The sequence below is a fragment of the Rhopilema esculentum genome, chromosome 10 (genome assembly GCF_057945365.1).
Source record: "Rhopilema esculentum isolate cy_ngs chromosome 10, ASM5794536v1, whole genome shotgun sequence".
Lineage (NCBI taxonomy): Eukaryota > Metazoa > Cnidaria > Scyphozoa > Rhizostomeae > Rhizostomatidae > Rhopilema > Rhopilema esculentum.
This window is the reverse complement of record NC_142824.1, coordinates 13,423,811-13,437,898: the sequence shown is the minus strand read 5'-3', so window position 1 is coordinate 13,437,898 and position 14,088 is coordinate 13,423,811. Positions and strand designations below refer to the sequence as shown.

The 14,088-nt window shown below is 37.6% G+C and overlaps 1 protein-coding gene across 1 annotated transcript in view; it reads right to left on the bottom strand.

Annotated features, from left to right (window-relative positions):
• LOC135686812 (adenylate cyclase type 10-like) overlaps positions 1–14,088 on the bottom strand; it is a 36,393-nt gene that overhangs the window by 6,441 nt on the left and 15,864 nt on the right. Inside the window, exons 18-27 of the mRNA XM_089110892.1 lie at positions 12,823–14,062; positions 11,905–12,126; positions 10,624–10,852; positions 9,797–10,079; positions 8,568–8,743; positions 7,635–7,782; positions 6,858–6,949; positions 5,474–5,586; positions 4,749–4,845; positions 2,382–2,497 (exon numbers count right to left, since the gene is read on the bottom strand). Coding sequence (XP_088967018.1) covers positions 2,382–2,497; positions 4,749–4,845; positions 5,474–5,586; positions 6,858–6,949; positions 7,635–7,782; positions 8,568–8,743; positions 9,797–10,079; positions 10,624–10,852; positions 11,905–12,126; positions 12,823–14,062 — 2,716 coding nt within the window. The remainder of the gene's footprint in view (positions 1–2,381; positions 2,498–4,748; positions 4,846–5,473; positions 5,587–6,857; positions 6,950–7,634; positions 7,783–8,567; positions 8,744–9,796; positions 10,080–10,623; positions 10,853–11,904; positions 12,127–12,822; positions 14,063–14,088) is intronic.

The window sequence follows — 14,088 nt, the reverse complement described above, 5'->3', positions numbered from 1 at the left end:
AACTAACAGAATTTATCAGCCACGCCCTTTTAAGCACTTGTTGTTAGGGAATATTTATTGGGATGAAATAATACAATTTCATCGTGCTATGAGCAAGCTGCATCTGTCTTAAGTAGCTCATCTGAAGAATACAGATGTCAGGGGTGACATGCTTTGCTAAATTGTCAGTTTGATCATAATTCTTAGCGCTTTGTCAGTGTATTTTCTCATTTGTTGGCGAATTCGCTGACAAATTTGCGCTCCCTATTTAAACAATAGATTTCCGCCTGTGAAGAATTGTGCTTGCTTTTTATGTGTCTTGGACTACCTTATCCGAAAAAAAAATTTTAAGTCTAGAGTTCTCCCCTCCCATGAATAGGGCTGGTTCTTGAAACAGTTTTAAGCACGACTAGAACTAACTTTCTTTAGAGTTTTAGCTCTGGCAACGATTGAAAGACCCTCTTACCAGAATAACGCTCATACTATAAAAACTATGTGCGAGAAACACCCAAAATGCCCCCATAAATGCCTTGAGAAAATTGCTAAACAATAACCTCGGATGAATACTCGCGCTGCATACAAACTCTGAAGTTCCCAGCTTCTCACAACATTTCTTGTACTTCAAACAGGCTGACGTTAGTATTCCCTGGATGCCATAGACTTCATTATATAGTCTCAGAAATATCTTTTGAGCGAGGATATGGAATCTTGTCAGAACAGTCCAGAGCCTCTTTCCTTCCCCTCTTCCGCATCCACTCATTTTTCGCCACAGCAGCCGTCTACAATATCTTATCCCTGGGTTCACGGGGCTCTGGGTAACGCGTATATCAAACACTGACTTTGCACACAGGGTATCGAAGATGCACATTTGTTTCAAAATAGCAATCATTCATGAGACAAAAATTTCCTAACTGCAAACAAGGGAATTCGAAGCGGCTTGTCGATAGGCAAATGAAAAACAAAAAGGAAAATAAAGATGAAAATAGAGATAAGTGTTTGCTATTAAATTTGTCAGAAACTCACATTTATTTGTCCTTTGAATAGACATGTTTAATTTTTTCATGTAGAGGGACACATGATACCTAAGCGATCTCATGGAAGCCAAGGAAAATATTCAGCAAGGCCAGGGAAGTACAAAGTATTCAAATCCAAAATCTTCTTGCAAAACTCCGTTAGTAAACATAGGCTAACCTTAAATGGATGTGCCCCAACTCGTTGAAATAACTTTGAGATCAACGGTCAAACAAAGATTCAAACCTATCTTTTAGAAAACCTGTTTTGTTAAAAAGGAATGGCTAAAAATTCACATAAGCTATTGGCGCTCAATTTTGCTTTAGATATTGATTGTAAATTACTAATTCAGAATACGAGTTATGAATACACTTAAACATATATTTAATGATCCAGTTCTAAGAATGTTTAAAAAAGAAATAGGAAGGTATGATGATGCACATTGGAGGAATGGAAATTGTTTGGGGGCAAAAAAGGAGTAAGAAAACTTGAAAAAGGTATTGAAACTAGGGGGTTAGATTAAAGAAAGATAAACTAAAGAAGAATATGATGGGACATGCTTGAATTCACCACTTAACACTGCCCTTCCTCGTACAAAAATAACAGGATTTAACATTTTTGCATTGAACTCCGTTATATCTACAGCAAACGTCACGTCACCAAATGGCCTGTCATGCTTTTCGCACTACAGGAGAATACTTTTTCCCAAGAGGAAAACAAACATTTGCTTATGCAGAGAAACCGAAAAGACTGAATAGCAAATTCCAAACATTTGATCAAGCAAGAACGTGAATACAAGACATAAATTTCCAAACACCAAACAACTATACCAAGGTTAGCTGTCAGCTTCAGTGACATTTGTCTGCTCAAACCCTGAAGAAGTGCAACGACAATGAGCATCTGCAGTAGAAACAACCAACAAACCAATAAACCAACTGACATTGCACTTGCCCTGGTGGTAGATATTTTAACTGATGACGTCATAAATGCATATTTTTAGGATTTTATCATGTGATCAGACCACGTACATATGAAAGCAGTAGAATCCATCATTGCTGGCCGAGAAATTGATAAATACGCACAGGCTCCTTGCTATCAAAACACGGCAATTTTGTCATGGTTCTAAAGCATATTAACAAAACCAAAACAGCAGCAATTCCTCACGTTTTATACTGGTTAGCCAATTTGTAACTAGCCTGCGGGTGGCCTGCGGGCAGCCTGCGGGCAGACGCTAACCTTCTTCGTGAGGCTAGAACCTACGCACAGGCTTACTAATTTGTAACATAATTCACCGACTTTGCCTATTTAGAGATACTTGTTGACGTACTTTCACGCGGTCAAAGATAAAAATACTATCGCTTAAAACCACAAATTTCAGAAAATCTCATTACCAGGCTCCAACAGCAAGTCCATGCAAGAACAGTAGTACAATGCTTTTCCGTGCAGATCTTCAACTGCTGTTGCTGCTCTGCGTAATTCGTGAAGCACCTCATGACAGGCTTGCACTCTAGAAATGTAATGAAGGAAACATACAGTGGAAACCCATTAAAGGCGCAACCGGCATGCTTAGCGGAAGTTGTCTTGAGAAATTGACTTTGTTTTGTATTTTCATGCAGTACGATATTAGGCCGGTTTTTTAATTATAATCGCAAGCATGCCGGTCGTGCAACAGCCATTAATACGGCCACTAACCAGTATTTGGTGGCCTTTGTAAGTTATTTTTAACTAAATACTTATTCGTTAAAGAATACAGAATAATGGGTACCTATAAATTTCGGATTATTATGGCTTATTGATAAGGAATAATCTAAGTAACAATAATTTTAGCATATTATAATACCTGAAATGTTTATAATACAGTTATAAACATTTTTTAACAATTCAAATAAACAAATAAACAATATTTCAAAAGAATAGAACTAAAGTAGAACTAAAATGTAGATGAGCCACGAAAGTTCTATTTTCAAGCATTCCTTGGGCTCAAGTTGAAATTCTTTATACCGCAAGTTGCTTTGCAAAATGAAACAAGGAATTCAAGCTGCAAACACCAACGCTTGAGTTTTATTAATATTTTTATATAAAAATTTTCTCTGGATAAGCTTTTCCCACCATACCACAGAGAAAAAGGTGCTAGAATTCAACTTCCGTTATCATCGAAGCGGTTCAATTGACATTTAACATTATTTTCAGCTGTCTTCAAAATTGCAACCGTTAGCTATTCTCTGTTTTGTGCTATTGAAATCTTTTTTTATAAAAACACGGTTCATTAGAATCCCGAGGCTCGGTTTGCCAAAGAATAGGAGCAGCGTAACAACTCGTCAAACCTCAGATGAAAAATTAACGGAAAAAATGGACTTTGAAGCAAAACAAAACAAATTTTATTTCGTGCTAACGAAATTCCATGCATAACTGTTATTTGAATTTGCATGCAGAAATTTTTGCGTTTTAGTTCAATTTTGTCTTTAGCGAATTTTTTTAAATTATCCCTTATTTCTAAGTTATCTTACGCTTAAATTCTGTTCTCCTATCGCTTAATTTCTTGATTTTCAGGTTGCTACGTCTATCTGAAATTTTGTTTGTTTGCTGTTGACCAAAGTACAAGAGTGGTTGGGCCTTTTAAGATTTGTAGCAGGGTACAATCAGGTGTTATGAGCATTTTGATTGAATAGGAAAAGATGATTTCGAAATAAGCTATCATGCAGATCACGATATTAGATAGAAATGGCAATAAGATTATTCCCAGGTATCCTTACAAATAATAGACCATCTGTACGCTTCAAGCGAATGTGATTTAGAATTTTCAAGTTTCCTCTTAATAGAGTACGTCATAGGTAATATTGGAGTTTCCGTAAGTCTAATTCATGTTAAATACGTAAGGAAAGCATTCGAATACTGCAAAGAAGAACTCGAGTTGCCAAGAGGAAGGGTTCATTTTCAGGGGAGAAATATGGCAGAGAGAAGGAAAATTCTTTCTTTTGACAACTTATATTACTCCTCTGCAGTCACATTCCATTTTTGCATCTCGGAATTCACGTTGTAGTGGGACTATTTTCGCGTATAGATTTGACACAAAAGTGGACATTTGAGATTCAAATATCCTTGAACACAATTTCTATCAAAAAAGGAATACTTTTGTCAAAAATGCATGTCAAGCATCGATTTGGACACACATAAAGCCCACGACAGACTTTTGTCTTAGAAAGACGAATATTTTTGTCGAATACCGTCGAAGTTTTGTGGAGGCAAGAGGGAGAGGACCTCTTAGTTAGCTTGTGGCAAAAACGTCCTTGTTCATATGTAATTGCTTCACCTGACTATGCAGACTGAAATAAAAACCAATTGCAGTATACTTATTTTTTATAAGAAACAAAGGTCGATGTTGAGTACTCCAGTTTCTTAATGTTCTAATAATTTCAATACTCATTGTTTCTTAAGAGTTTCGTAATTATGATGTAATGAATGATGTTATGAAGTGTTCATGACCTTTTTTATCACGTCAAGAGATTCGCTTCCGTTCCGATGCTGAAAACAATGCATATACAGAAGCCAGAGTATTTCTCGGGCCTATGCGACATTCTACTCACGTGCAATTTCAACAGGTCGAACATATGTCTTAAAAGAAATCAGGACAAAATACCTTTGGCTGACTTAAACAACTACAAATTAAGAAAGCATGTTTTTTGTTCAGTTTTTTTCTTAATTTCAAGAAAATTTCGACTGCGCTACCTTTTAACTAACAAGTCGTGTAAGAAACGTACCTTGATAACAGAAGCAATGATTGCGAAAGAAGCGGAATGACGTCAATCTTTGTACGCAGATCATTCACATTGTTTGACACGTGCAAAGCCTCGTAGCCTGTAAAAATAGAAGGATCAGATCAAATTTTTATTTTGCCTTTCATATGGAATTGGGCTAAGTTTTCGCTGCTTGTTCATCATACGGGAAACAAGGAGGCCATAGCATTTGGCCAAAGCAAAATATGGTAACTTTAGTAGTCTTTAGTTAATTTACTAATAATTTCATACTGAGGTTGGGGAACGAATATGAGCTTGAGTCCCGCCAGTCTCAGATTTCTATTACATTTATTTAAGAGTATTTTGGTTAAGGTGATACTTTACTGCAATGGATGAAGTGCATAAAGGCAAAATGAAATAATAGGCTAATAAAACTAAGATAGTCTAGATAAAACCCCTCAAATGACCTCCCCTTTAGCAGTCCAGTTGGCCAGGGTAAAGTGGCTAGAAACCGTACTAAAATACAAGATAGAAATACAAGAGCAACGGCTCATCCGCCTCGTCAAGGCTTTCTCTTGTCAAAGGTGGTCTCGTTTCGGATAATAGAGTCTGTTCCACAGAGAAATGGAATGCAAAATGGTAGGTAAATCGACGGGTCTTAATTAGACTATATTAGTTCTATTATTTAATTTTGATGAATGTATCAAAAAATCGAAATTTATCTCGTAAAAAACTAGGATGTTTTTAACCTGCATTGATGGCTGATGAAAGGTTCCCTTGAAAAAGCCTAAAGGACATCAAAACAGAATGAAGCTGCACTGCCACCATTAACTCTTCAACGTTCCTGAACTCTGGCTTCATCCTGAAAAGGTCAAATTAATCAAAATGATGGGTTTGCGTTTCTAAAATTCACAAGCTTGGTTCATGAATTCTTTAAAGAGATTTATCATTGGTTTCCTAGATATCAGTATTACATGGAAATTAATGATATCATATCAAAAAGTTCTGTGTTGTTATTTTTGAAATGAAGGATTAGACTAGTGGAAATTCTAACAAGCTCCATACTCAAAAAACGGGCCCAATAAGAAAAAAAAAACGCCTCTACAATACACTCATTTCTTATAAGAAACTGGCTATAAGAAACGAGTACTGGACAATAAGAAAAAATTAAGAAACTTCAGTACAACGAAATTTTGTAAAATCCAAGAACATTATTGCCCTGTTGGCCTAGAACCTACGACACAAGGGATAAAAATAAACTTCCCACATCTAAATACAGCGTCAGAACGGAAGCGAACCTCTTGACGTGATAAAAAAGGTCATAAACACTTCATAACATCTTTAATGACATCATAATCAAGAAACTCTTAAGAAACAATAAGTATTGACATTTTCAGAACATTAAGAAACTGGAGTACTCAACATTGACCTTCGTTTCTTATAAAAAAATGAGTGTATCTCAAGAGTACCTCAAAATATTTGAACTTCGCTCCAAAATTAGGCGGCCAAAGGCCCCAGATATACAGGCTTGACAACACTATCAGCTCTGTTGCTTCCTTCTGTTCCAAATTTTTTATGACTCAATAGAGCTGAATTTTATCAAGGCCCTGAAAAGGCCATTAACTAAAATTCATGAAAAATTGAAACTTTTAACCAGGGAAATATAACGTGTCATATACAGCATATTTAGGGCTATTTCAGCTGGCCATAATAAAAGCGTCCAAGTTTACAACGCTTGCGACTTTCAATATCGGCGCAATGCCATGTATGCACAGACCACAGAATAGAAGGCAAAACTGAAGAATCCCATCCAGATAATACAATTAACTTCATGTTCATACACGTCGAGGAGTTTTTTGACTGCAGTAACGAATCACAGGTCGCCTAGTGCCAGAGAACGCTCTCCAAAGAAAATGACGTCCAGCAGAACATAATACCTATCCGGATTCTTCATGTATGCAGTAATACAGATCTTTATTATGGGCACAGACTATAAACAGACTTTAGAAACAACGAAGCCCGTTTAACGGATGATCCGACTTGTAGCATTAGGCAACACAGCAGTACAGGAAAGAAATAGACACCTAAATGAAGAAGCCAATCAAAGCTTCTAAAAAGTAAGTGCATCCTTACCTTGCAAGGGCTATTTTCACATAGTTAGATCCAAGCTTCACTCGTCCTGTCAACTGGCAACATTCGATCATTGTTGAATATGCCGTCATCAGCTGTTGATAAATAGAACATTTATTAAAGAGGATGCTCGAACGACGGAGTCTATTACCAGCTTTCTATTGTTGATGTTAAGAAGATGTTCCTGGGGCCATTAAGGAAGCCCTAACAAAGAAAAGGAGGGAGGTGGTAGGACAGTATTGAGGAAAGCTCAGGTTTGTTGATGTTAAGTTAAACGAATTCAATCTATATATTTCATAGATACACCGTTTTTCATATTCTTCGACTTTCCAATGCCTCTGTGCAGGAGCAAATATTCTGAATATTTTGTAGAGACAAGAAAAAATAGCGTGTAGCATCTGGTCACGACAAAACGCTTTCAAAAATCATAAACTAACTGATGATATAGTTTTCCTTAAAATTAATTGACATCAATCAGGATCTGGAAAGAGGTTGATATTTTGTCATAAAAACAACAGTGAAATCTCTGAATTGCAAACACCTGTGGGACAAAACACACTGTATGCTTTCTCTGGAAGATTGCTTTACAATGCAGTGACAGTAGGAAAGAGTTTCAGTGCAATGCTATATGTCCGTTGCTTGGAGACATTCTTCTTAAAAAGGTGCCCGTTTTTGTTTGGTGCCCGTTATTGAAAGGTGCTCGTAAGTATTTTACACACGGCAAAAAGTGAGACATGGAATAGCATGCAAAAGCAATTCAATTGAAGTAAAGCAAATCACCTCAATCCAATCTTCTTCTGCTTCCTCCGCCGCATTCAGCTGCTCTAAAGCAACCATATAGGACCTCTTGAAATCGTGTTTCACGTGATAAGCATGGGAAAGATGCGTTAGGCAACGCGCTTCTTCTATCAAGAGTCTTGACTTGTCCCTGTGGAAAGTTAAAAATTTGTCATTAAGCTCAGAATTTGGCAATTTGGCAATCTTGGGCGCAGATGTCGAGACAAACGCCAGAACACATAACGGGCAGCAGGCATTCATAATAGAACCATCTAGCCCCCCAAAATATAATTAATACGTATGCATTCTAGGGGGTCGATTATAGGTTTACGGCTTCACGGCCCCAACCTTATTTCTATGTGCGAAATTCTGATGCATAGCGGCTTAGCGGCTTTTTGCTGATTTTTACAAGGCTTTGTGGCTTTGGGACCCTTATAATAGCCCCCCTTCCAGTAGCAGAGGTTTCAAGACTTCAAATGAATGCAAAATGCATACTGTCTGTCTGATGTTGTAAGTAGAGGCATGGCTTTAGTACCACAGGGGCTTGAGAAAGCTACACCCGCCTTCTAATTCTTGTATAAGACGATTTCTACTTTTTGCAGCTGTTTTCTTGGAACTATTTTTGCGAGTGCCTTTCGTGTATTCCCTAGAAATACCCCTGAACGTGAAAAATCAGTTTAATATGTTCCAAACTGCCTAAGATATTATATTGACATATAAGAAAATATTGATTTATATCCTAGATCAAATTAGAATGATTTGGTAGCCAAAAAACCTGTGCTCATGCCAAATGAAGAAGTATGTTCTCTGCAAACTCTGATTTTGATGATTTAGGGGAGGGGGCTGGCGTTATCAAGAATCCCCAAGCCTTGCAACAAAATAATTAATGTTTGCTTACGAAATTCAGATAAATTCATACTAGAAATGACAACTTACTCTCTTCTTTCTTTGAAGGTATCCGGCATTTTACGGTGCAAAACTTGGGTCATGTGTGCAGAGAAAGTTCTAACAAAGGTGCCAAACCTTGAATTCGGGTGGGAGTTGCCTAGGTGTTTTAGCGAGAGCACAAAGTGCTTGATCGAATCATCGATTCGGTTCAAATTCATTAGCGCCTAAAAGAGAATGTAAAATTGAAATTTGAAAATTGAAATTGTTTTTGTCTAATTTTTATCAACTGGTTGTTGTGTCTGATTGCCATCAGATGAGTGCCCAAAATTTGATTTTAAAGACAATCGACAGAAGCGACATAAGCTATATGTGAGTCAACTTTTGGCCAATCAGAAAGGGTCTGTGCGGTACCATGCTCATCGATTGGCCAATATTGATTGACAGATCTGTCCATTCCTGTTTTACCAGTCCATACAATAGTGTTTGGCCCTAGGCGCACTGATTTCTGACAAAAAACTCATTCTCTTTGTCAAAGTGGAAAATCGAGAATATTTTTCAAGTTTGACAAAGATAATGAGTTTTTTTTCAGAAATCAGTGCGCCCAGGGCCAAACACTATTGTATGTTGTATTTTCCTGAAATCTTGTTCAGTGCGCCCAGGGCCTTTGGGCTGTACGCGCTTCGGTGGGTTAAAGAAGGGAACAACTATAAGCAGCAACTATAAGCTTATCAATTCTGCTATAGAGTTGACGTCACAAGAATCAATTTTTCGAATTTTCGTATTTGGATCATATGACCTGAAAAGCATTATGACACGTGCTTAAATATGCGAAGTATGTTACGAATCAGCTGAGATGTGGCGACATGAGCATATAGGCACTTTTCCCGTCAAACTTTCCCCTTTATAAACAGAGCCATAATAATAGTGTTCTGTTAGCAAACTTCCAATCTTTCACTGGCCATATCTCGCCAGATTTTCAACATTTCAATGCATGTTTATAAGTACTTCATAGTGAATTAGATATGCGGTGAATTAGTGAATTAGATGTGGTCAAAATTATAGAAATTCCAAAAATAGATTTTTTATGACGTCAAACTTAAGAACTACATTCCCCGTAATGCTTATGAAAATTACAGTTTACAGGTCTGCCAAAAAGTGCTCGATGCCGTCAGCATGGGTAATCGCCATCATACCTGTAACGTCATTATATATTCTTCCAAAACATGCATGCACAAAAGGAGGACCTATAATTCTTTATCAAAACAGATCTTCATTACCTGGCCTCGCAAGAATTCTACACGTGCCTTATCCTCGGCAGTAATGAAAAAAGATTCATCATCATTTTCTGTTTCTGCTTCACGGATTATATTATCCACATCATTCAGAAACGATAGTGCTTGAATATTCGAATGAATTGCTATGAACGCTGCCGCACTCTCAATAAAGTAATGGAAAGTCTTGAGTTTGTTTCCAGAGGCTTTCCAATGGAACACTAACTGGGGAAATATCACGGACAACACGTTATTGCATTCGCACTCGCTTACATCAACTCTGGACGACCTGGCAAAAAATTACAAGATTTTATTCACGGAGTTAGTAAAGAATTGAAGTAGGCTGCTTCTAAGTTGAAATTAATTCTTTATTGCCTTAACAATCTTCCAATTTGATAGCGAAAGAGGCAAATTGCTTCAAGCTCCTGTCTTGATAATATCGTGATGATATTTTTGGGTTCCAGCTATTGACTTTCTACTATTTCATGTATCTCGATCAAGCTGAAACTCGATTATTACGTCTAAATATCAGCTGAAAATTTCTGATTTGAATATTGAGTTATATTTTGCCATTTCTACAATCTACACAATCCTAGGACATATCTGCCATTAAAGATGTTGCGAACATTATTCACAACAAAGAAACTTGATGTATGTAATTGTATTTGCGAATTATAATAGTTATTAAGTTTAAAACATACAAAGTAGGTTGTTGATTGATAATACAGCGCTACGTCAAAAGTATCCGAGAGAAAAACCCACGGTTTCCATAGTTTTTTATGCCATGACAGCTATGTTTTAGACAAAAGAACATAAACCTCTTTAACGCTTACCTTGCCTGATCAGAAAAGCCTCGTAAATCGTGTTGGCTTGACTTCCTGAAATGTTCTGTAGATTTCTCTGATGCCATGGTAAACTTGTGAAACTCTGCTATGACAGCGCGAGTCATCGTGTCGGTGTCGGGTGCGACTTTGTTGTTGCTATTCCCAAAGACTTTTTGCACTGCTGATTTGAAACTATTCGCTGGTTTGTTCTCATTCACAAGGCTTTTTGTTATCAAACCTAGAAATGGATATTGAAGGAATGGAAATGAATAAGGTACCTTTTCACGAAGTTCAAAGAAACAATGGTTTATTGAAATTACATTCTTCTTGAAAACCAATCTAAAAGTCGACTTATTTAAATATTTTTCAAATGTGAATTTTGTCTAAGTTATCTATATTATAATAAAATTCCATTTGCATATCAATTAAATTTCACAAATTTGAAAAGAAGGTCCTTTCAGAATCTGGTATACTACAGTGCAGACCTGCAGAGACCAACAAATGTTAAATAATATGCTAGTGTCAATCATGTGAAATGAAATCAACAGTGTTTATAGTCACAAACGCAGGACATAGCTGTTGGTAATAATGGTACAATTATGGGCTGGTGAACTAGTTTCTTATGTTTAAGAAAATATAAGGCCTATGGGGTTAAAAAGTAGTTCGATCTTAGCAATGTTGACATTCACAACCAACGATGTTATGATAAACAAATACCACTGTATGTATTTTTTACGGATGATGATCAAATGCCAATTTATATACCATTGATTTCGTTTATACCAATCTGCATCTACTAAATGATAGCCCTGCCAAATATGGATAAAACATGACTTGTAACAGATGAGGAAAAACAAAATTTTCCGTCTGTGGAATGCTATTAGTCTAAATAAACCTGTATTGTTATGTAATGAAATAAACCTGTATTGTAATGTGAAAAGGTGTATTGTTATTAAAATATGTTCTCATCAATACAAATATCACTAATGAGAACATCCAATGGACAAAAATCGTTTTGCTTATCGCAAAGCAAACGTTGTCATAAATTTATCTTTTAAGTGTTACAGATCGAGACTGAAAACTTAAGAGGGCCACTAGAAACAACAACTCGGCGCGTTTCCTTTTTTATTCCTTTATTTTGCGTTAGATTGGAATTACTTATAAGATTAGATTAAGATTATACTGTAATAGGTTTCGATTATTTTCATTTTTCACAGGGTCAAGTGTTATAATATTGAATCTTTACCCAGTATAAATAAATCTAAAATTGAAAATAAACTGACACTGAACCTGCCATATCAACCAATGCTCGGCCAACGCCCTCCCCTCTCGTCCCAGCCTGCTTCTGCTTCGAATAATAGCCTGTCTCAGCCTGGACTTCTTCCTTGTCCATGTTTACTCTATTATTTCCCGTGAGCACTTTCGCGAATACCAGGTTCTTTTGATGACTCGTAGCTGACATTTTCGCTGCAGCATGCGCACGTTTTCTTTCAACACGATTCGCAACATCCACTGCAATTAGACGAGGAGCAAAATTCAGCAAAAAAATAAAAAAGCAGGGTCGCTCATCTAGATAGCTATTTTTTGGTTAGAAAATGATTGGTTTTTTATGCCACACACTACAGGTGCCTGAAAAATGATATAAACGCCCATTTTTATAATTCAGATTTTAACTTTAAGATAAAGAAGATAAAAAGATAAATATAGTAAAATATTGATGTTATTTGATTACTAATTTCTATCAAAAAATTCTTTTTACTGAATGAAAGCTAGATTTATCGAAGGACTCACAAACATTGTCGCAGCTTAATCAAAGCAGATGTAGTGAGAAAGTCGCAAAACTGGAGATTTAGCACAGTCAGACATGAAAAATCTTTCTGACCGTTAACCTTACAGCAACATTATCATTATTTCATATTATAGTACTTCATCCCCATTACGTCTTCATTCCACCACCACCACCCACCCTCTCTCATTCGCCACCATTTCCTCCTCTACCACTGCGCTGCATTCACACCATTCCACATCAGCCAATCCGACACCACCATCGCTTTTTTTAAATATGTAAATTTTTAGCCCGTTAACTTTTGCTCTGATGAAGCCCCGTATGCCGGGGCGAAATATTAGCCTTTACTGATTTACGTGTATTTGTGTTGTTCATTCTCGTCGTATTGCGTTGTTTCTTATTTGCTACAGTAAAAAACTTACCTGAGTTACGAACTGCTATACTGCTTCGGTGGACGCTTTTAGTTTTCATTCCTGGAACAAACGATGTGCCACCACATGGTTTGCAGAGATGTCCTTGTGTTTCAAGATACATTGCAGCTCTTTCATGCAGAGCCTTCCTCTGGTCTTCTAACCACAAATCGTAGGCCGCCTCTCGCTCAAATGTGTTGCAGAAATGAAAAAATAAACAAAGCCTCTTTTTGCCAGTTGCTTTACGAACTGTTTGGGATAGATTGATTGTGGGATAGCCATCCGCCGCGTAACAGCCGCATAGAACTTGACTTTTCGGCTTAACATCATGCCTATGATGATGATAGCTTGACGTGCGACTCAACCTGCTTTCCTTTCGACTGTGCTGTTGTGATTGGCTTATAGCTAGAGAACCACACTCGAGAAGTCTCTCTTTGCTCAATTTATACAAAGTGGTATCTAGAACGGGGGCTATTTTCCGCGGGACAATCGCATTTAGAACTTCCCGCGTGAAACTCATTCCTAGCACCGATGCGCATTTTAAAATTAGCTGCTCATTAGGAGACATGCGGTCTAACCGCGCGACGACCACATCATTGACTGAATCAGGCACTACGGCGTCACTGATGTGCATACCAGGTGCAATGATGCAAACCTCGTCTAAATCGTCTGGAATGGCACCGCGCGTTGCGTATACGTGACTACGCGAGTGCTTAGAAGAGACACTTGATATCATGGGTACACCAACAGAACTTCGTCGCTTTTGCCCCCAGCTAGCGTGACTCGTAGTCTTTGAAGGCCAAGTTTCTTCTTCCCCAATTTCGTCATTTGTTTCTTCTAATGGATATAAACCCTCATCCAACTCTAAATGCAAGCGAATGCTTTTTCCTGATTCCAAACTGAGCCGCCTTCCGCGTTGATAAAATTCTTGAAATGGACGGTGAAATTTATCGCCGGACCCACTTTCTAAATCCACACTGGATCTACGCACCTCTGAGCCAGGAAGGTGCTCTGAGCTTCTTCTCGACTCAGGATCCACCGTTGAGTGATTCTCTGACGTTGTAGAATAGCTAGTACTGTGTCGTTTAAAGGCAGTGACGATGTGTTTTGTCACACTCCAGCGTCTCCTTGCAGAAGAAACCGGCAGCTCGACAGGCTGGCTTCCTACGCTCGGAATACTGATACTAGATTCTTTATCAGCTGGGGTTACCTCTACACTCTCCGCTGTGCTAAGCAAGGTGCTAGGCCCGGTCTAAAAATGGAAAGCAAATAAAAAAA